The sequence below is a fragment of the Mytilus californianus genome, unplaced genomic scaffold (assembly GCF_021869535.1).
Source record: "Mytilus californianus isolate M0D057914Y unplaced genomic scaffold, xbMytCali1.0.p SCAF_5, whole genome shotgun sequence".
NCBI lineage: Eukaryota > Metazoa > Mollusca > Bivalvia > Mytilida > Mytilidae > Mytilus > Mytilus californianus.
In genome coordinates this window covers 22,389,323-22,413,868 of record NW_026262701.1, presented here as the reverse complement: position 1 = coordinate 22,413,868, position 24,546 = coordinate 22,389,323, and the positions used below count along the sequence as shown (strand labels likewise).

Below are 24,546 nucleotides of genomic sequence, written 5' to 3'. Positions count from 1 at the left end.
TATCATTCAAACCATCTTAGCATGACAAACCAGAATATATATGGTTTAGGGGTGGGGATCTTGACCACTTACAAGGTATTAGAACTTTCTTAAATGGCAGGGGGTGGGGATGACCCTTGGGGACTAACCCTGTATTTCATTTAATGGGTTTTATCATTTAGAACATTTTCAATTAAAAAGATTGTGTCTATTACAAACGGTTTTCAATTTATAATCATTTGAAAATTTAAAAAAATAAAATCCCATAGGGTTCTATAGTAAAACCCTCTTTTCTTTTTGCCCCACAAAGTACCCCTTAATAAACCCCATTGCACAAACAAAACCCTGATTGCACCACTAGACATGTTAGTCTAACATATTGTGAAACCCCAAGTTCATCTGACAAGCGGTTTTGGAGAACGGGTGCGGACAAGTTCAACTTTAAAAGCGGCGGAAGAGGAAGAGGAAGAGGAAGAGGAAGAAGAATAATAATAATAATAAGAACTGAGCAAAAACAATAAGTCTTCCCAAACTTCGTTTGGGAGACTTAATTAAAGATTTCTTGCTGTTGTGCAATACACTGTGCTGTTGCACAATACTTAGCAAATCTGTTGTCAGACTATAAACAAATAAAGTTCAATTAATTCTCAATGTCATATAAGAAATTTATGAAAATGTAAAGAGAGCTTACATCAATAGATTTATAAAATTCTTAAAGGAGCTTACATCAATAGATATAAACAATTCACCAAAGTTTCATAAGAACTGCTGAAGTTATTGTCCGAAAACTGGAAAATCACCCCTTTTTTAATGAATAAAACACCATATCTCAGAAATGATAAATGAAAAATTTATAAAATTCTAAACAGAGCTTACATCAATAGATATAAACAATTCACCAAAGATTCATAAGAACTGCTGAAATTCTAGTCCGAAAACTGGAAAATCACCCCTTTTTTAATGAATAAAACCCCATAACTCAGAAATGATAAATGAAAAATTTATAAAATTCTAAACGGAGCTTACATCAATAGATATATACAATTCACCAAAGTTTGAAAGCATTTTTGATTTTTTCTCCGAAAACTGGAAAACCCCCCTTTTTTATGAATAAAATCCTGTAACTCGGAAACGTAAAATCTAAAATAAATAAAAATCGAAAGGAAGCTCATGTCAATAGATATAAACAATTCACCACAATTTCTTGCAAGTTGGTGAAAGCATTCTTGAGTTATTGTCCGAAAACTGGAAAATCCCCCTTTTTTTAATGAATAAAACCCCATAGCTCGGAAACGTAAAATCTAAAATTTATAAAAAACAAAAGGGAGCTCACGTCAATAGATATAAAAAATTCACCAAAGTTTTATGCAAATTGGTTAAAGGGTTTTTGAGTTAATGTCCAACATGTTGACGACGGACGGACGGACAGATGGACAATGGTATACCATAATACGTCCCGTAAACGGGCGTATAAAAAGGGGAGGGCTGAGATTTCTAAAGTCTAAAGAACCTGTTTCCCTCATCTCCATCTTCAACAATGGCCACTTTTTAGTAAAAATTATCATTAAAGGAGAATTACTCTATTAAGAGTTAACTGATAGTTTCAGTCATGCTGATGATCTAATCCTGCTGATAATTTTTCCTTTATAACGTTTCTATCTATCTATTATAGTTTTCAAGATAACAGGAAAAAACACAATAAATGGTAAAAATTATCATTAAATGGCAATAACTCCAATAACGAGTCAACTGAAGATTTCCACCATGATGGCTTATTTGTAAGTCTTGTCTTGCTGATCATTTTTGCTATTTAAAGTTTTTATCTATCTATTATAGTGTTCAAGATAATAGGCAAAAATGCAAAAAAAGACGCAAAAAATATTCATTAAACGGCAATATCCTCAATAAGGTATCAACTGATGATTTCGGTCATGTTAACTAATTTGCAAATCTTATCTAACTGCTCAATTTTGCTACTCAAAGTTTCTGTCTATCTATTATAATTTTAGAGATAATAGGCAAAAATGCAAAAAAAAATGCTTTAAAGGGCAATAACTCCTATAAGAAGTTGTAAGACAGTTTTGATAGCAATAGACAAAAAATAGTTCTTATCATTCCAAACACATTTGCTCCATCAGATTTTCTCTATCTATAGCAGTTTTCAAGATAATAGACAAAAAATGCATTTTACCCCTATGTTCTATTTTTAGCCATGTTAGCCATCTTGACAGGCAGGGTTATCAGACACAATTTTTGAACTACATATCCCATTGATGATTGTAGCCAAGTTTCGTAAAATTTGACCCAGTAGTTTCTGAGGAGATGATCTTTGTAAAAATAAAGGATGATGCAATTGACGACAACAGACGACAGACGCCAAGTGACAATAAATTACTTCGCTGAGCGCAGCTGGATACGACCGCAGATGTCCAACCCTGAAAAGTTGGGGCCAAAATGGACACAATATTCATGCTTGATACAGGTCTGAATTTGGATTGTAACTAATTTTTTGACACATAATAAGTTTCTGACACAGAATATCTGTAGTCAAAGAACTTCAAATTGGTTATATGATTTGAATTTATATTCAATTTTTTGCATTTGTGCAATACACTATACTGTTGCGAATTGACACCCCCCTCCCCCCAAAAAAAATAAATTTACCTGGTTTTTTGCTTTTGTGCAATACACTATGCTGTTGAATATTAACCCCCAAAAAAAAGTATTTGAAGAAATTTTCTTTTAATTTCTGATATCTGAAATGAGAAAAATTGTCCCCCCCTCCAATTTTTTTCACCTCCCTTCTTTCCCTTATTCCCCCAAAAAAAATCTTTCCCTCAAGATATGGTCAGTATCTCAATTCAAATTTCTAATGGAGTTTGCAACCATAAATACCCATTTAAATACATCATAAAAGTTTTAAAATATAAAATGACATACATAGTCATGGCTAAAATTAATATTAATTAATAGTAACTGCTAAAAATAAATTGACAGCTCAAGACAATCATCATTTCTTAATACATAATTTACAAGCAGTGTAAGGGAGGTAATAACACAGTGTTCTTTTAATTGATTTGGATTACCTCCCTTACACTGCTTTTAAATTTTCTCAATTGTCCTTTAACCAGAAAAACCCTTGTTTTCCCCTTTTTTGCCCGTAATTACTAATTGGTTTGAGCCATAACCCCCCAAAGATCAATCCTAACCATCCCTTTGTAGTATGTAAACTTGTGGTATAATTTCAGAGAGATTCATACACTTTAACACAAGTAATTGTCTGGAAACTACAAAAATGCTTATTTGGGCCCCTTTTTGGCCCCTAATTCCTAAACAGTTGGGACCATAACCCCCAAAATCAATCCCAACCTTCCTTTAGTGGTTATAAACCTTGTGTTAAAATTTTATTGATTTCCATTCACCTATACTTAAGTTATTATACCGAAACCATTTGTCTTCAGATGACGCTGACGACGACGACAACGTGTTACCAATATACGACCAAAAAATTTTTAATTTTTGCGGTCGTATAAAAATAGCTCACAATGGCCCTTTGTAATGATTTAGAGCTTGCAATATAGCTTAGACACCTGTTTATTGTACTGTATGTGCCCTCTAGATGTCTTTTTAGATATTTTTGTTGTTGAGTTGTTGTCTACGGCTAATTGATATTCTGTAAACCAACTTATTTTCGCAGATACTTTATTTCGCGTTTAGCCTTTTCTATCCCAATTCGCGGCGATTTAAATTTGGGATTTTCAAATTTACTTGATGTTGTTAGACAAGGAAAGATTAAAGTTTTAACTTTTGGCGACTATTTATATTCGCGTTTTTTTTCTTCTCGCTAAAGTCGTGAAAATTAGTTGGTTTACAGTTTACATTGGTTTTAATGTTTTACATTGTACAATTTATACCTCTTCATCAACTCTTGGTTCTAACTTTACTTTCACATCACTATATTTTATCTTTGATAAATATCTAGGCTGTCCAATAATCAGTACTGAATTTTTTTGTGGGTCTGAAGGAGTCAGAATCCCTCCAAACTTTAAAGTAGCAGCAACCATTCTTCAACTGAAAAAAATGTACATTTGTTCGTCATGAAATTCAATTAAATCTTCAAAAAAATAACTATGTTTGTTTTTCATGTTTTTGTTCATCTTTAAATAGAACAGTTGGTTTTGCTGACTTTTTTGGTTCATTCAAACTAAAAAGTTCAGGCTTTTCAAATAAGAACCAAACTAATATCATGTTTATGTCATGCATATATAGAGCATGACATGAAAAAATAATTTATTTTTTATCATATTTAGTATCTTGAAACTGATGATTAAATGTTAACATCAAAATTCATTTGAAAGTTAGTGAGACATCAAATATAATGACAATAATCTTATAGAATGAGGTATGACTCTAAACAGATCAAATTAAAGAAATTCCACATTTTCAAAAGAAGAGGACAAATTTTTCAATAGAAAATTTGCTGTGACCAATTGTTTACTAAAACTAGAGGCTCTAAAGAGCCTGTGTCGCTCACCTTGGTCTATGTGAATATTAAACAAAGGACGCAGATGGATTCATGACAAAATTGTGTTTTGGTGATGGTGATGTGTTTGTACATCTTAATTTACTGAACATTTTTCCTGCTTACAATTATCTCTATCTATAATTAACTTGGCCAAGTAGTTTCAGAGGAGAAGATTTTTGTAAAAGATTACTAAGATTTACGAAAAAATGGTTAAAAATTGACTATAAAGGGCAATAACTCCTAAAGGGGTCAACTGACAATTTCGGTCATGTTGACTTATTTGTAGATCTTACTTTGCCGACATTTATTGTTTTTTATAGTTTATCTCTATCTATAATAATATTCAAGATAAAAACCAAAAACAGCAAAATCACCTTAAAATTACCAATTCAGGGGCAGCAACCCAACAACGGGTTGTCCGATTCATCTGAAAATTTCAGGGCAGATAGATCTTGACCTGATAAACAATTTTACTTCATGTCAGATTTGCTTTAAATGCTTTGGTTTTTGAGTTAAAAGCCAAAAACTGAATTTTACCCCTATGTTCTATTTTTAGCCGTGGCGGCCATCTTGGTTGGTTGACCAGGTCACGTCACACATTTTCAAAACTAGATAACCAAATGATGATTGTGGCCAAGTTTGGTTTAATTTGGCCCAGTTGTTTCAGAGGAGAAGATTTTTGTAAAAGATTACTAAGATTTACGAAAAATGGTTAAAAATTGACTATAAAGGGCAATTACTCCTAAAGGGGTCAACTGACCATTTCGGTTATATTGACTTATTTGTAAATCTTATTTTGCTGAACTTTATTGCTGTTTACAGTTTATCTCTATCTATAATAATATTCAAGATAATAACCAAAAACAGCAAAATTTCCTTAAAATTACCAATTCAGGGGCAGCAACCCAATAACGGGTTGTCAGATTCATCTGAAAATTTCAGGGCAGATAGATCTTGACCTGATAAACAATTTTACTTCATGTCAGATTTGCTTTAAATGCTTTGGTTTTTGAGTTAAAAGCCAAAAACTGAATTTTACCCCTATGTTCTATTTTTAGCCGTGGCGGCCATCTTGGTTGGTTGACCAGGTCACGTCACACATTTTCAAAACTAGATAACCAAATGATGATTGTGGCCAAGTTTGGTTTAATTTGGCCACGGAGTTTCAGAGGAGAAGATTTTTGTAAAAGATTACTAAGATTTACGAAAAATTGTTAAAAATTGACTATAAAGGGCAATAACTCCTAAAGGGGTCAACTGACCATTTCAGTCATGTTGACTTATTTGTTAATCTTACTTTGCTGAACATTATTGCTGTTTACAGTTTATCTCTATCTATAATAATATTCAAGATAATAACCAAAAACAGCAAAATTTCCTTAAAATTACCAATTCAGGGGCAGCAACCCAACAACAGGTTGTTCGATTCATCTGAAAATTTCAGGGCAGATAGATCTTGACCTGATAAACAATTTTACTTCGTGTCAGATTTGCTCTAAATGCTTTGGTTTTTGAGTTATAAGCCAAAAACTGCATTTTACCCCTTTTTTTTATTTTAGCTGTGGCGGCCATCTTGGTTGGTTGGCCGGGTCACGCCACACATTTTTAAAACTAGATACCCCAATGATGATTGTGGCCAAGTTTGGTTTAATTTGGCCCAGTTGTTTCAGAGGAGAAGATTTTTGTAAAAGATTACTAAGATTTACGAAAAATGGTTAAAAATTGACTATAAAGGGCAATTACTCCTAAAGGGGTCAACTGACCATTTCGGTTATATTGACTTATTTGTAAATCTTACTTTGCTGAACATTATTGCTGTTTACAGTTTATCTCTATCTATAATAATATTCAAGATAATAACCAAAAACAGCAAAATTTCCTTAAAATTACCAATTCAGGGGCAGCAACCCAATAACGGGGTTGTCAGATTCATCTGAAAATTTCAGGGCAGATAGATCTTGACCTGATGAACAATTTTACCCCATGTCAGATTTGCTCTTAATGCTTTGGTTTTTGAGTTATAAGCTAAAAACTGCATTTTACCCCTATGTTCTATTTTTAGCCGTGGCGGCCATCTTGGTTGGTTGACCGGGTCACGCCACACATTTTTAAAACTAGATACCCCAATGATGATTGTGGCCAAGTTTGGTTAAATTTGGCCCAGTAGTTTCAGAGGAGAAGATTTTTGTAAAAGTTTACGGACGACGGACGACGGACGACGGACGCAAAGTGATGAGAAAAGCTCACTTGACCTTTCAGGTCAGGTGAGCTAAAAATAAGAAAGATTTTTAAAATTTGGATTTTTGATACGGGCAGTTTAGTGGAAAAGTAAATACTGGTACTTTTTTTTGTGCTGATAAAACAATCCAAATGTCAAAATTTTAATTATAACACTTGTAAGTACAGACATACTAAGTACAATTTTTTTTCTAGAAAATCCTTTCTTTATTTTGCCATTGTCTAAAGAACAGACTTATGGGACAAACAGAACTATTGTCTAAGGGAACGACCATTTAACTTCAAGGGGGGTTATGTTTTTTTCCTAAAAAAACATTCTGATCCCCAATTTGATGAAAAAAAAAATTGTGGTCAAGTAGATGACAAAGAAAAATATTCTGAATCCAGATTTTCCCCATACCTTATAGTGTTAAATTTTGAAAAAAATAATTTGATTGATAGTGTAGAAAAACTAAATAAAAATGTTTTTCTGTCTCTGACAAAAAACCATAACCCCCCCTTTGAAGTTAAATGGTTGCTCCCTAATATCATGTGAATATCATATAGCTAAATAACTCATATATGTGCAGCCTCCTGAATCCTGACAGTCATGATCACAAGCAAATAAAGTCGTGGTAATACAAATTTTGAATTTTCCTGTTAAGCAAATTGTAGTTGCAAAAGCTTTTAACCCTAGCCCTAGGCTTTGTGGTCAAATTTGGGTGTTGTATATTGAGGCTTGTACTTAAGCATGCTAAGTCAGGAACAAGACAGTTGTTTTCCAATTGTTTGATATAGTCAAGTATTTGGTTTTGTCAGGTCTTATTGACTATTTTTAGTTTATGTTGGCCTTTGGTATTTTTGTTAACATATTTTTATTCTTCTTTTAGGGTTTTTGGTATTCTATCAAATAGACTGGTGATTATTCATCCCCATTTTGGATAAATTTGTGTTGCTCAGTCTAAATTTTCTCTGCTGTGTTTGTGAACAGTCTTTTTGTTGTTTTTTCTACAGAACCTTATTGCTACTTGAGAATCTGTGACACTTGACCTGAGAATTTGCGACACTTGAATTATTGATGATGTATTACGACGACATTTTTTTATTGTCATGTCAAAATTTTACAGGACCCTTTGTGATGTCCAGTTAAGGTGAGTAAATAGCGATAAGGTATATGGGGCCATTGTGTTGTCTGTTCTTCTTGATTTTTGTTTTTCGGCTCAAGTAGGATATCACGGATATAGGGACAAATAGTTCCTTTATGATTAAAAATTTGTACACTCAAATGTTTTTAAAATATTGTATGCACAAAAATATAAAGTAAACTAGTTGGATTTATCAAATATTGTAGTCAGTCTGTTAGCTGTTATACTTTGGTTGACGGGTTGGAAGATCGTCACTTAACTGTATTAAAGTGGGTGTAATAATTCTTCTTCCCCGTTACAAGCCAGACTCTGCAATTGAGTGTAATTTACTCTCTTTCTTATATGTTTGAAAATAGGTAGGCACTTATTAAAATAGATAAGTATTTGTATTATAATTTAATAAGTAAAGAGGTACAAGTCGGCACTTCTGTATTATATATTTTATGTGTTAAAATGTCTGCAGGTCAGAAATTAAATGTATATTTATCCTCGTCTCATGGGTTTTTGTGCCATTAAGAATGCATTGTGACGTCACAATTTCCATTGAAAAAGCATGCATAGTACGAATTCATATGACATACTAATACATATGATCTGGCCATACATTTAATACACCTTATTGCTATTTGTCCGCCATTACTGGACATCACAAAGGTTCCCGTAAAATTTGATGTCACAATAGAAAATATCTGACGCCACAATGGAAAATTGATTGTTGTATGACGTCAAAAGTTCAACTGACGCAGATTCTCAGGTCAACTGATTTCCAAAAAAGCGATAAGGTGTATAGGATAGCCAGACAGAGTACAGAGTACCAAATTCAGTGATCAAAACATGGATTTTTTTAGTACTACATGTATCAGAAGTCCATTACTAGAAGAATGTGTACAAATAAGATCTGTTATGCATTACGGAGAAAACACTGTCCCCAGTTATATGATCTTAAATATCAGTATATAAGGCGGTATTAGACAATCTTTCTTTGGTTTTGCAACATCATAAAGTATGCCATTAATAGGCACCTTGATAGGTTTTAGTAAACGTGTCTTGTCTTTGCTCTGCTTTGATTATCAACTCTAAAAATAAATTAGAACAAGAGTAAACATTTAAGTTACAAGAAACCGCATACTTAATCATCGGGTCCAAAAAGAGAACCAGTGCCGGAATTTCTAACATTGAAGTGTTGATTACATGTCACAGCTGCAGCAACGTCGTTACAGCGTCATAAAGTGTCATATTCGCAGGCAAAATAAAATAAGAAGCGACATAAATAAGTATATTCTGTTGAATATCTTCAGGAAGTTTAACTTCACCACTACGTACACAAATATCAGTGCATATATATAAGAATGAATTTGAAGGAACGAGGCCATACTTGAGGGTCGTAATGGGGGTACCTTCAAGACGAATAACGGTAAAAATTCTTGCCAAATGACGTTAATTATTAATGGTAATTTTTGGTTCATGACGATAAAATGTACACTTTCTTATAGACGATAAAAAAATCGATTGATTTTGACGAATCACGTTAATATTTTTCCAAAAATAACGGTAACGATAATTATTTGAGACCTCTGACGAATCACGATAATTTAAGGCCGGATATTTTGACGAATCACGGTAAAATTTTAACCCTAACGGTAGCCGAAAATGACCGTTTGACGCCTGACGGTAAAGGGCATTGCTACCCTAATACTTTCTTTAAATCAATTTGAAATGTAGTGGATTTTCATCTTGCATAAAATAGTTCCATTTGATAACTTTAGTTCCAGGTTGATAAGAAACTCCCCAACTTAGTCAGAATAATCTCGGACTATCTCCAACTATCTGTTTCACGACTCTGTAATTGGTCAATTCAGTTTGAACTTTTAAAATCAAATATATTCACAAAGGACAGCAACTATGGTAGATTTAGATACTAGTTCATAAATTGAAACTTCGATATCAGTGTCATCATTTCGGTCGTCGTCAACCGCTCCGATTTCCGAGACAATTGGTATAGGAGAAAATTTTCCTATAATGTTTGTGTTTTCGCATTCATTAATGTTACCTTTTTCTCTTTTTTTTTTCTTTAAGTTTTCCAGTCTTCCATCTATAAATAAAGATGATTAATAGCTGGTGCATACGAGGCCTATTTATTTAAAACAAAATAATATTTTTGTTATATCTAAAAACGGTACAGAGAACAGACGTAGTGATTAAAACTATGTATAGGAGATGAAGCTATTTAAATGAGAGTGAAGAGAACAGCATATGTAAGCTGCTCTCTGAAAGAGTCGACTGTCTGTGTATTAACAACTGTAGTTGGTAATAGATTCCATTGCGTTATTGTGTATGGGAAAAATGACAATTTGTACGAGTCTTTAGATGTATGAATATGTCTGAATGTGTGAGTATGATGTTTTCTGGTTCTTGGGTCTGATGGGATGACTGAGAATTGTGCTAGATGGTATAGCAACAAGATGATGGGTGATCTTGTACATCATAACCAGGCGTGCACGTAATCTGCGTTGTGTTAATTGTGGCCAGTTGAGTGTATTGAGCATGTTTGATACACTGCTAGGTGGGGGCTCATTTGGGGTCTAAGCGTGACGCGGGATTACCGATTTTTTGTAAGGGAGCTACCATTTGATTTTTATGGGGGGGGGGGGGGAGCTAGGATGAAAAATTGTGTCCTGCATTTTTTTTTTTTTAGTTGTAATCTCGGTCCTGCCTTTTTATTTTTCAATTTATTCGGTCCTGCCTTTTTATTAGTTTATCCTGAGTTTTTATACATAATTTGTCACCCTGCCCTTTTTTTTTTGCCAAGTTACTCATCCTGCCTTTTTTTTTTACTCAAAACTTCTGTCCTGCCTTTTTTCAAATTTCTTTGATTGTAACAGTTTATTTCTATTTTTTTCAAACCACTCTCTTTTCTGCTGTTGTCTTTTATCTGTTTTTGATAGTTTCTGGATAACATTACCACTGAGTTGAAGAGATTATTTCATCACCTGTATTAAACGTTAAGTATCAATTGTTGAAAGCAAATTCAAAATTCACAACAACAAAAATAATTAAATCTAATTTGCAAACTGCAAATAAAAGGAAATTTAATCTCAACTAAGAACAAGTAAACGGATCAGTAAAAATCATGGTTTTGCATGAAATAATCAGAGAAAAATACATGTCAAGTTATACAGAACGTATAACGTCAAAACAAGTAAAAAGGCATGATGTGACATTATGACTAGACAAAAGTAGTCGCTGACTGTGTCGTTAATATTTTCGACATATAGTCGAAAATGGGTTCAAATAAATCCCTGAAATGTAGATATTTATGTTATGTAGTATTTTTTGTGCCATAATTTCAACCCCCCCCCCTCACAAACGGTTTTATTTGAATTATCATACTATAAACTAAAATGTAAAAAAACGGTGTTTTGTGACATTTTCACTAGACACAATCAAAAAGATAGTGTTTTTTTCTTTTTAATATTCTCCCTTGCAACTTCTACATATTTGCTTTCATACACTTTAAAAAGACATCTTTTCATGTTTATATAAAATTTAAGATTGTAAAAAAGACCGCAAATGCTTATTGTTTTTCGTTAGACACTAAACTAAAACGCCGAAAACGTCAAAAACTGCAAGTGTGACATTTCAACGGATTTAATCTATTGAACAGCATATGACATAATTTAAACAATATTTTCCACTGGAAGACATAGAAAGTTATAATATATTTATTGTATAATTTTGAAACAGGAAAAGAAAGGTGGATAGGTAAATTGTGATTTGTGTCTGCAACATTCATTCGAATTTTTAAGAGCGCTTTATAAAATGAGAAAATTGGGTTTTGTGACAGAAATAAAAATTTCAAATATTCGTAAATTCTGCGACGATCTTTTGAAATATTGTAACAAACTTTTTTTTTCCCTTGTCATATATACGGAATAAAATTATATATCAATTTCGAAATAATATATTTGAATTATTTTTAAAATTTACTCTTACCTTCTCCCCTATCCATATCAGTTTTTTACTTTTTCAGGCCTGTCCACAAAACAAAGTGAACGTTTCGTCATGGTAATATTAAGGCGCGTCCGGTTAGTTTAAACTGAAATACTAAGTTTTATCATACACAAGAATTGCGGACAGCTCAGCTGGATGGCTTTATCAGCTACCACACAGAGAACCGTAATCATTGAAATTTTTTTAACGTTATTGTCTATGGGGAATTATGACCACTAGCTAATTAAACGATTACTATGTCTATTTTATAAATCTCATATAAAATTAATAAATTATAGAGATCTCACCAATTTTTTAGCTTTGAAATGGTGTAATAAAATCCACTTTATCTTGATATTTACTGGTGTCCCTATCATGTTAAACGTCGGGTTCTCTTTTGGTTGAGATATGTTAAATTACGAGGTATACATATTTTATAAAAAAATCATATTAAATTCATTTTTTATTGTAAATCAAATTAACAAATTATACAGTATTGGCAAATAATTTTCCTATCAAATGGTATAAGAATCGTCATTTTAAAGTAATGTTTACTGTTGTCCCTAAGCATTTGAAAGTGAAACTTCATTATTTATGAATACGATGTATATTCATTCAACTAAGATTGACCGTATTCAAAGACAAATTGGTCTTGTTATTTAGTTGAATTCTCATTTTTATGATGTGAACTTCTTTTCTAATTACATCCATCATTTTAAATATCTAGTTAGGTTTTAAACAATATATTAATTTCTATTATACCAAAGAGTTCTTTAAACATCAAAATTTTAAAAGTAGTGTGGTTTTGTTGACATCTTAAAGAAAAATATGCAAAAAGTGTTGGTTTTGTTTTCGTTTTTTTAAAGGCTCTGTCTAATTAATCTTATTTTGATTTGAGTAATTATATTATTATTATCAAATATTTGAATACGAAATTGCATGATTGTATTATTGAAAAAAAATGTCTACGAAATCTGAAAAACTAAATTGAAATAGAAAAGATGACAACGTGCAATTTTTAATGTTATTCAAAACATACAAAATTTTATACAAGTTTTGTATAATGAAAAGGTATAGGGAATATTATTCTTATCATTATAAGAAATGATCAGAGAAGTAAATGCAAGTATTTTGAATGTATACAGTAAGATATCATAGCATCAAAATCATTGTTAGGATATGCTATCTTTATGTTCTCCGTCATACATTAATCTTATTGTTTAGTACAAGGATTTGTATAGTACTATACAAATCCTTGTTTAGTATATTCATAAAATGTCGTTTAATAATACAAATGACGAAAAACATGGAAGTCCTTTTTAAGAAAAGCTCCATAATTATCGATCTCAGCTAACATATAAACACGAATGTGTCAATATTTACATAGTATATATACTTTATAGAACAGCCCCGATTTTCCTGATATTCAGCATTGAAACCCTGTAATTGATTGTTTATACAAGCAATTAAATGATTAGGTTAAGTGCTTCTCTCACAGTTGGTGTCCACTGATGTTATCAAATAAACACAGATGGTTAGCTGGTCAAGATTATTTAATTTCAATATCACCTACACTAAATACATTATATATTCTTATCTACGAAATATTCTCTTAGACAAGGTGCTTTTATTTTTTTTTCTTCTCATTTTTGCAATGTTTTCATAAAAAATTCAATTAAAAAATATATAATTTTAATGTTTCTTTGAATATTGATGAAAATAGGATTTCTGCTGCTTATTTGGAAATGCTATGATAAAAATTTTAGATTTGCTCATTTAGCAAATTTTATATGTTTTAATAAAACGTGTCAATGTAATTATATTAAAATCAAACGGGTCCAGGACCAATCCATTGTATCTTATTATAACCCTTTGTATTTAATTCCATTTTTTTATGTGCATATATTTAGAGCTGGCATTTTGGTGTTGGATAAATATTTATTGTTATGGAATACATTTTTCAGTATTTAACTTAATTTTTTTTTTTTTAGAATTTCCGACTTGCATGCTTGTAGTATAATTATTGTGTGTGTATTTTTAGACTAGAAATCCAAATCTGGTCTGTATTTCGGTCAAGTAGAATTGGAACTATCCTCATCAGGTATCCCTAGCCTATATGTTTCCTTTCTTGTTATACTTTAACTCGAATAATTCAAGCCCTTTCCGTGTCCGATTTTCTCCCACACGTTAATGTAGCCTTCGTAGATCAGCGGAATATAACGACTGAATTATTCGGGTTAGTTATACTTAGAATGGTTCGAATTTGATTTCACTTATAGGGATACTCAAATAACTATATTAAAATCAATTGGGTCCAGGACCAATCCATATATAAACTGTATATATATTCAGCATTTTTTCAGTATATAACAGACTTATTCGGAAAGGATATAGTTACGATACTGTTGTCAAGTCATTAAGGATTGCATATTTTGGTATTAATATTGATTCACTCATAGGGTCTTTGCATCGGAAATAAACACATTTATTCTAAAACCATGATACGGGTTATGTTCTTCTCATATCTCATATATTTTATGATGGTATGATACTAAAACCCTAACGGGAGGGATTGTACTTGATTTTCATATGATGAAGACATAATCTTTCAATCAGTTTAATTGAGGTCTGGAGCTGGCATGTCAGTATCTGCTAGAAGTCCTTTGTTCATTTATGTATCATTGTCATTTTGCTTGGTTTCTCTTGTTACCTATTCTGACATCGGACTCTGACTTCTTTTAAACTAAGTGCGGGATTTTCTCGCTGCATTGAAGACCCATTGGTGGCCTTCGGCTGTTGTCTGCTCTTTTGTCGGGTTGTTGTCTCTTTGACATATTCCCCATTTCCATTCTCAATTTTAAGGTTCAAATATTACCTACTTCTATTCATATGCAAATGAGGAGTGGACCCTCCCCCTTATTTTCAACTGAATATAGGGGCAATATGTATATAAAACACTTTTTTGTTATATCGCATTGAAAAGAGTGAGATCAAATGCTTAGAATAAGAGAAAATAAGTTGAAATATGAAATGAAAATTAAACACAAAAATAATAAACAGCTGCGCCTGTCACGTTTAATATAAACTTCTAAATGTCGTATCAGAAATTTATGAAAAAGTAAAAGGAGGTTATCCTAATAGATATAAACCAGTCATTAAAGTTTAATGAAAACTGCTCAAAGCACTTTAAAGATATTGTCCGAAAACTGGAAAATCAACCCCTTTTTAACTGGGAAATGTAAAATATACAATCAATAAAAAATTGAAAGGGAGCTTACGTCTATAGATATAACCATTCACCAAAGCTTCATGAGAACTGCTAAAAGCATTTTTGAGTTATTGTCCAAAAACTTGAAAATCACCTTTTTTTAATGAATAAAACCCCATAACTCGGAAACGTAAAATCTAAAATTTATAAAAATCGAATGTGAGCTCATGTCAATAGATATTAACATTTCACCAAAGTTTATGCAAATTGGTGAAAGCATTTTTGAGTTACAGTCCGAAAATAAGAAAATCACTTTTTTTATGAATAAAACCCCATAACTCGGAAATGTAAAATCTAAAATTTATAAAAAAGACTAAATGGAGCTCACGTCAATAGATATAAACAATTTACCAAAGTTTCATGCAAATTGGTTTAAGCGTTTTTGAGTTCATATTCAAATTATATCAACATGTTGACGACAGAGAGACAGACAGATGGACGGATGGACAACGGTATACCATAATACCTCTCATAAACGGGCGTATAAAAAGGAGGGTTCTTTTTCCAAATTGTCTTAAACTTTGCCTAATGAATATTCTATTAAGAATTTCTTTTAAATATTTAGGAAATTTCCTTTTATCATTTAATGACATTTAATCAAAATAAATGTGAAAATTACAAAAAATATTCATTTCTAATGAAAATTAATCTTCAAAATGACAACAGATTATGGATCTATTCTAAATTTTAAAAAAATGGAAAATTAATAAAAAAAAATCATAACTTTATATTACATTCCTTTAACTGTATCTGAACATGATTAATAAAAAAAAACACTGACTAGATTGTCAAAATCTTATGAAGAATATTTATATTTATATTTCAAGTAAAGACAGAAAATGCCAAAATGTTGACTTTCTTATCAGATAACCTATGTGTAACATCTGTGGTCAGTTTATTGGGAAGAGTGATATATAAATTACAAGTACTTCAAACTGTGAAGCTAATCAGTTGTGAAATTTGAGATTCCCTCAAATCTGAGGGCATTCTTCGGGCTGTACTATAAAGTATATATTGTTTAAGCGTCCCATGGTGCCACGGCAAATCCTTTCCGGTGCGGTATCACTATTCAATACCATATGTTACTATTTTATCTTATCATTGAAGTATTATATTGAAAATATAGTAGTCCATGCAAAAGAGATTGTTGGGAGACCCCCTTTTTTAATTTTTTGCAGTTAATTTATAATTTGAAAATAGTCTTTTCACATCAACTTTTTTACCTTGTCTTAAGTGTTCAAACTCTTATCAATGCGATTTAACAATAATAATTTATGTATTTACCCTCTATTCTTATGTTTAAATGTTTAAGAGTATTCTACACATAAGAATATAGGATAATACATATAAACTAATTTTATAAAGTAAAAAAAAATTGAGATACGGTTGAAATATGAACGAATATTTTCAAATAAGATTATTTACAACAAAAAAATAATTATAAAATTAACTAGACAAAGTGATGCCCCGCACTTCACTCTGAAGTAACTGTATCATAACAAAGACAATGTAGAACTTTATCTGAGATTTAATTGTGTCTGGGAGAAACAAATGATGCTCCCGCAGATGCAAAGTGTTATTTTAAAATAACTTCAACTATCTCCCAAAAGAGCAAATATTAAACCATGACCACATGCACACCTTCAATATATGTACAAACCACTAAACTTTAAGGAGAAAGTCTGCGGTTTTATTTACTGATATCTATGTCTAATTAAGGGTAGTGAATTATGTAAGTTTTATGTTCCTAGAGGACAGGAAAATATTACAATTTCCTCCACAGGTGTTAATGAGTTTACGTGTTACCTAGATCAAATAAAATTCAGCATGGAGTATACATCTGGCTTATACAATGTCAATGTCGAATACATGTGACCTACCCATATAAAATAAAATTGACAGTAAAAAAATGTACATCTTGTCATATTTATGATATTGCCTTCTGTAGCTTTTATTTATATGTTTTATGAGATTTCAACCCTCCCTCTATACCTCTAGCCTATGTAGAATAAACAAAACACAGCAATACGCACAGTAAAACTCAGTTTAAAAGAAGTCCGAGTCCGATGTCAGAATAGATAATTAAAGTCTTTTAAGACACTTAGCAAAATGGCAATGATACATGATAAATTAACTAAAAGGACTACTACAGCAATAACTGACATGCCAGCTCCACACTTCAATTAAACTGATTGAAAGATTATGTATTCGTCATATTCATAAATTGTCTATCCTTTTCCAGAATCACGTTGAAGAGTTAAATGCTATTTTTTAATATAAAACATAATCTAGATAATTAAAAATAGGGGTTCTATACAGATATTATCTGTTGGCCATGAAATGTGATACAAACCATGCAGACTGGGCAAGGGAAAATTAAATTTAACTTGTTATATACTGGGACTATTATCGATACTAATAGTCTATTAGTCCCAGTTATATATAAACAATTTATTACTTTTGAAAATGGGACAATTACACAAGGAAAGTATTAAATCCTCCCAATACCACTTTTAAAGTTAATTAAGACATGATTCTACATTTTTAAGCTTTAAATCTTTTAATATGTCTCAGCTTCAACTTAAAAAAATACACTGTAAAAAAAATATAAAGGCCCTTAAGAAAAAAGTAATGTTTTATAATTTTATATACATATCATGCCCAACATTCAGCATACAAAAATTTTTCAAAATTTCATTAGTTATACCATTAAATCCACATGATATCTTGTTTTTCAAATATTTCATGGCAAGCAGAATTTAATCTATGTAATAGTACTTTAAAAAAATCTTTACCTACATGTTTTAAAAAAATTCAAACCATTCCTTAGCTTGTTTAATTAAACTTTGGCTGGAACATGCATTAAATATTTGTCACTGGACATTAAGATTCCAACAATCAATCAATATATTTGAACTTGAACATTGATTTCTTTCCTTTTTGTCTTGCCTTGACAGAGTCCAAAAGCAAGACATAGCATATATTAGGTATGCTGTTTTCAGCGTCATCAACAATGTATTAGTTAGTAAAGTAATATAAAATAGTGAAATATTGCAGACATTTTCTACTGGTAGATATTTGTAACCATGAAAGACAATATATTCATTATACAGTTTTCATGATTAATCGCACAGGCACTTGTCTCAAAAAAAAATTTCCTATATACCTTAATATAACACTGTGACCTTTGTAGCTGACTAGTACTAGTATGTGATTTTTTCTTGACTGTATTTTATTCAATATTTTGACTTTTTTTTATCTTTTGTAGAATCAATTAGAAGAGCCAAAATTTATAAGCTTAGATTCAAGACATTCTGGAGGAGCAGATTGTGTGAAGGTATTTATCCTTTTATAGCCTCAATCTATATCACAAAAATGTATTTGTGTTAAAATATACAATTACCATTGAGAGAGTTGATTTTTTGTAAGACCAAGTAAAGGTTACAGGTCCTAATCTCAGTTGGGAGAATGGTACTGTACAGTTTTATTTTAGTACTGGTGAACTCTACCGTTACAGACTCGTATGATAATAATACACTTGAAACTCCACAGATGTACGTGTATATCTTCCGAATCCAGCCACACTCATTAGATGTCGCTTTTCAATATAAATTTTTATGAATCCAGACTGGATTAAAATAAAATTTTCTTGTGTAATTTGTTGAAATTTAAATTATCTCCACTAGTTTACTCACTAAACAACAGGACTAATCTGTTAACATTATCTTTACAGAAGCCAGCAGAAGTCAAGAGAAATAAAAAGAATGGAACAAAAGAAAAATTGAAAAGAACAGTGAAATGACAAAATTAAATAAAAATTTTGCATTTCTTATTGTTGTTCCATTGTATCTTGTGTATTGTTGACCAAGACAGCAGAGAAAACCATCGAAAAGCTGTTCAGACAGAAAATGACAGATGCTACACATGATCAAACAAAAGATAAAAAAACACTTCTAAGAACAAATTTGTTCAATGCTGGACCAAATGAAATGCATGAGGATATTTATAATCTGAAATAAAATGCTTTGCTGAGCGCAGCCTGATACGACCGCAGAGGTCGAACCCTATACAGTTGGGGCAAATTTGGACACAATATTCAAGCTTGATACTGAATTTGGATTGTAATCAAATTTTTGACATAATATAGGTTTCTGACACAAAATAAATGTGGTCAAAGATCTTATAAATCCATTGCGCAATACTGTGCAATTGAAGATTTCTTTTTGAAACTTCAAAAATTCGAAATTTAAAAAATTTTGAAAAAAAATATGAATCCCTTAAAAAGAATTGTGAAAAAAATTCCCGCCCCCCCCCCCCCCCCCCCCCGGCCCAACTTTTTGAACCCCCCCTTAGAGCAATAACCCCAAAACTCAAACCCAGCCTTTCTTTTGTAGTATGGAACCTTGTAGTACAATTTCAGAGAGATCCATACACTTACACACAAGTTATTGTCTGGAAACTAGAAAAATGCTTGTTTTTGACCCCTAATTCCTACATGTTTGGGGCAATTAACCCCAAACTCAATCCCAGCCTTCCCTTTGTTATATGGAACCTTGTGGTACAATGTCAAGAGAGATCCATACTTACACACACGTTATTGTCTGGAAACTAGAAAAATGCTTGTTTTTGGCCCTTAATTCCTAAACTGTTGGCCCTATAACCCCTAAAATGAATCCCAACCTTCTACTTGTGGTATTAAACAGTGTGGTACAATTTCAGAGCAGTCGATATACTTATACACAAGTTATTATCCTGAAACTAGAAAAATGCTTGTTTTGGGCCCCTTTTTGGGCCCCAAATTCCTAAACGGTTGGGACCATCATCCCCAAACTCAATCCCAACCTTCCTTTTGTGATATTGAACCTTCTTAAAAAATTTCATAAAGATCCATTCACTTAAACTAAAGTTATTGTCCGGAAACCTATGTGACTTCGGACGACGACGCAGACGACGACGACATCATACCATTATTCGATCCCAAAAAAATTTTTGCGGTCGTATAAAAATTAATACCTATATGTAAGTGAAACAAATTATGCGGTATGGGCTTTGCTCATTGTTGAAGGCTGTACGGTGACCTATAGTTGTAATTATTTCTGTGTCATTTGGTCTCTTGTGGAGAGTTGTCTCATTGGCAATCATACCACATCTTCTTTTTCATATGTGTTCAGTGCAAAATACAAAAAAATGGACTATTCAATAAAATTTATATCAAAGACAGGAAATATATCATACCACATCTTCTTTTTCATATGTGTTCAGTGCTAAATACAAAAAAAGGGACTATTCAATAAAATTTATATCTAAGACAGGAAATATTGGGGTTGTCAATGAGACATTAACCCGACAAAAATAGACAAAATATATATAGATTAAGCAGGCATCAACAGCATGCAGACAAATGTAAAAGGAGATGTGGGGTAAAGATCAGTATTACGGCGGTTGTTTTCTCAAATGTGGATCCAGGATTTTGAATATAGATAAAGTGACCCCCCCCCCCCCCCCCCACTCCATTCTGAAGTAACTGTATTAAAACAGTTAATGTAGGACTTTCTTTGAGATATTATTGTGTCTGGGAGACACAATTGATGCCCCCGTAGATGCAAAGTGTTATTTTAAAATAACTATAACATTTAACCGCTTATACCCCAAAAATGACAAAGTTCAACTATCTCCCAAAAGGGCAAATATCAATAAAAATGAAAACCATAACCACATGCACATCTTCAATATATGTACAAACAGACAGCAAAGTGAAAACTTCCTAGGATTCTAACTGTAGGAGGAGTTGTGCTGAATAACTATATACCCATAATGGGACGAACGGACAGACAGACAGAAGGACAGACAGGGGTAAAATAATATGCCCCCAGCTTTCAGTTGCGGGGGCATTAAAAGGGGTCATCAGGCCCCAAACTAGACAAAGTTTTGAGAGTAATAAAAAAATCTGGATTTACCATAAATGTAGCTCCATAAGGGCCATAAAGGGGGGACCCAGGCACCCCACTCCTAAATCTGTCTCTGATATTAAACATTGTTTATATGTTTCTGAATATTTTATAAAAAGACTTGACAGATTATGTTAGAAAACATTTTTATAATGATATTTCGAAGAACATTTAAATGATTTTTTAATGATTTTTGAGAATATGAAGATTATTAAAACATTTTGTTAAAAAATATTTTTTGAACTTTTTCAAAACATTTTATCCTGCAGAAATGAATTTTTATATGTTTTAAAAATGTTTCAGGGATATTTGATTAACAAACACATTCAAATCATTTATAAGACATTTTACAAACATTGTCGTCAAAATTCAGTAACATTTTAATGATGTTTTAAAAGTATCATGAAAATGTTTTGAAAATATTTTTAACGCCATACATTTGTGCATGATTTTGATATTTTTCTACAATATTTTTTCAACATTTTTCTATTTTTTTTGGTGCTAACTGGGAAAGCAGTGGTGAAACAGCACCACATTAGAACAAATAATAAAATCAATTGCATGTAAATCCATTTCATCTTTTATGCATATTTATTTACAATGTATTTTTATGAAATTAGAAAGAACACAGCAAACACAGATAATTCTGGAACCAAGTTGAATTAGAAGTTTTCACGTGGAATTACATGTTTCAGATTGTTTATTCCCCTGCCACAGCGGAGGAGGGGCATTAAGTTTTACCCTTGTGTAACTTTTAGACAATACAAGGACTCTTTTAATGTGAATTCGGTTGGACGACACTTTTCTATCACAAACTACTTTCTTCTGATCTAGTTGGAATTTCCCTTTCAGAAAAGTTTGTGTGTTAATATAAGGAACTGTCTTGGCTAGTAAATAAATCCTGTTCCATAATTCCACTATTTGCCATTTGTTGTCACCTTTGTCAAATTTTTTTTTACATCTGGTTCTGACAGAAGTATTGATCCTCGCACTTGCAGCCACTTGGATTTTAATCATGAATTCATTTCAAACATAAAGATGTATCCCATTCATCACTTCATGGTTGGGTAAAAAGTCTGTTATCCATGATGGCTTCTGAAATATTAAAACAAGAAAACACAAAGCATCATGTTATTTAATAAACTGCAGGTTCAGAAATTTTTCTTATCATTCATAAAGGACAAGCGTTTAATGCGGGGATGTGTGTGATGTTTTTTTCTCACAAAAATACTCTTGATTTCCAACTTTGAAGAATTAAAAAAAATTGTTCTGACAGCTTTTGCCATAAGTTTAATGTAAAGTCCTTAGAAAATTCAGACTTTATTGCGACAAACAAATAGAAAAATTATGCTCATATGTACCATGGTTTTTTTTAGAATGCAATACATGTATAGGGATTGTCATATTTCCCAATACATGTAGTTCTCTTCCTTTCATGCATTGTTTTGTCAGGGAAATATATTTCACTTGCTATAATTAAGTGCACAACATAATTATAATTTCTTATTTACAATGCAAACAAAGGTAAAAGGGTGAAAAAAATGTGAAGACTAGGAAAAAACTTACAAAGTGTGAGGGTATATTTGAAGAATAAAATACATCCCTGTGTCATCCCCCTATTTTAATAAATAATAACCTGTCAAATTATTGGGCTGTTTAATCGAGAAAAAATAAAACAAAGAGGTTAAATACTGTACTAAATATAAGAAAAATATAAATACATATAATAACCTAATCCTGTTGTTATATAATCTCCTGGCATGACCTGGTTATGGCAAACTTGGTCGAATATTTTCCGCCGGGTTTCCCTAGATATTTTTGATGGGTGGATCAACTCTCTTGGTGCCTTCTCTCCATTTTAAAAGAATTTCATGGTCTTTTGGGAATCTGTGGTCCCCCTTCAGAATAATTGCAGCCGGGGACACAACAATTTTGGAGCTTAGTTTGGTGAAATTAGCGAGTGTCGATTGTGGTTACTAATGTAAACATGTGCTACGTAATGCGATTCAAGCGTCAAATTGATTAAAACGTTTCCGACAACCACTTATGGAACACCAGCGACGTCTACAGGAAGAAATATTACGAATGATCCCTATTCTTGTACATGTCAGATAAATCAGTACATAGTATACACAGGCACTTGTCTCAGAAATGTTATATTAAGGTATATAGGGGGGAAAAAATTCTAATACAAGTGCCTGTGATAGTATACAATTCTGTCAAGTTAACGATGACGTCATGAATAAAACATACGTCATTAACACCGAAGACGGCTCTTTCTATGAATACCTCTTTTTTTTAAAGCTTCAACAAAGACGAGAATAGCTTGAACACAACGCTGGTCATATGGTACGGTGTTACTTGTCCACACGCGCAAAATCAGTGTTATAAGGGATCATTCGAGAGGCGGAGTTACAAAATGTAAAAAGTATTGATTTTTAGGCATATCATAGTTCCATTTCTACTTTTAATTACGTACATTTTGATATATACATTTAATTGTTATTGATTCCAAAACTTCGAACAAGTACAATAAAGGCGAACTGGGAAGCAAATCCCGTATTATCACCAACACCGTCGTCTTGAGGTTTTTAACTTTGCCGATTTGTTTGATCACTTTACTGTAGAAAAACCTTAAACTGGTTTTCGGTTTGTAAATAACTGATTATCGTAGATAGCCAATCGTCTATAATATAGTGAAACCAGCTTTGTAACTGCTGAGAAGAAATGGATATCGAAGCTGGAACTTCGACAAATACTTCACATAGCTTTTCAACTGACCGTCATGCAAAGAAAATTTTAGCAGCTTTAAATGAAAATAGAAAGTTACTACGATTCTGTGATGGCACTGTTGTTTTGAATGGTTCAGAAATACCTGTTCAAAAGAATGTTCTTGCTGCAGCAAGTCACTATTTTCGGTACTTTTTTTTATAAATTTGTATCTCCCCAACATTCCAGAGAATAGATAAGCATTTGTCACCTAAAGTACTCAAAAGAATGATTGGTTTGTGTTGTTTTTCAACATGCATAGTCACTTCACATGAAGTTTAAATGATGGATGGTACAGTCTTGCCAACTTTTAATAATGCAAATGCGTGAGATTTGGCTAAAATCGTAAAGATCAAAGAGAAAAAACAATAGATCAAAGAAAATGCCGCCAAAGAAGCATGAAAATGCGTGAGACTTGGCAGCCCTGGATGGTATCAGGTCCGTTTGCTCACAATCTCGAGCTCCCAATACACTTTCACACCCTACACTTTCGCCCCCTGGGTTCGTTAGCACCCTATTTTTTTTTCAAATACTGGTTCATTTATTAGATGTTTTAAGGTGTTTTATCAAAATATCTAAATTTTCATCAATAAAATTCGATAATTTTTAAATGAAAAACTTTTTTTTTGTGATTTAATGATTAGTTATTAAATGTTAATTTCGTGTAATTACTGTTAATTGGTATTTACAAAGCCAAATTTGTTA

At 32.0% G+C, this 24,546-nt stretch overlaps 2 protein-coding genes and 1 long non-coding RNA gene across 4 annotated transcripts in view; 1 reads left to right on the top strand and 2 right to left on the bottom strand.

Moving 5' to 3' along the window:
* The window catches only part of LOC127700315 (probable aminopeptidase NPEPL1), a 77,333-nt gene extending 68,192 nt beyond the window's left edge, over positions 1-9,141 (bottom strand). Inside the window, exons 1-2 of one of the 2 annotated variants that reach the window (XM_052203731.1) lie at positions 8,996-9,141; positions 3,894-4,050 (exon numbers count right to left, since the gene is read on the bottom strand). In XM_052203731.1, coding sequence (XP_052059691.1) covers positions 3,894-4,043 — 150 coding nt within the window. In that variant the 5' untranslated portion in view covers positions 4,044-4,050; positions 8,996-9,141. Of the gene's footprint in view, positions 1-3,893; positions 4,051-8,888; positions 8,908-8,995 lie in introns of those variants that run through there. The other variant, XM_052203730.1, reaches the window with a different exon arrangement.
* A 12,495-nt stretch (positions 9,142-21,636) lies between these two features.
* Positions 21,637-23,166, bottom strand: LOC127700325 (uncharacterized). The gene is made up of 2 exons (XR_007981553.1): positions 22,804-23,166; positions 21,637-22,167 (listed from the first exon to the last, which is right to left on the bottom strand). It is a non-coding gene; the product is annotated as an uncharacterized LOC127700325 (long non-coding RNA).
* A 585-nt stretch (positions 23,167-23,751) lies between these two features.
* LOC127700314 (gigaxonin-like) overlaps positions 23,752-24,546 on the top strand; it is a 28,094-nt gene continuing 27,299 nt past the window's right edge. Inside the window, exon 1 of the mRNA XM_052203729.1 lies at positions 23,752-23,990. Within this exon, the coding sequence (XP_052059689.1) occupies positions 23,800-23,990 (191 nt within the window). The 5' untranslated portion in view covers positions 23,752-23,799. The remainder of the gene's footprint in view (positions 23,991-24,546) is intronic.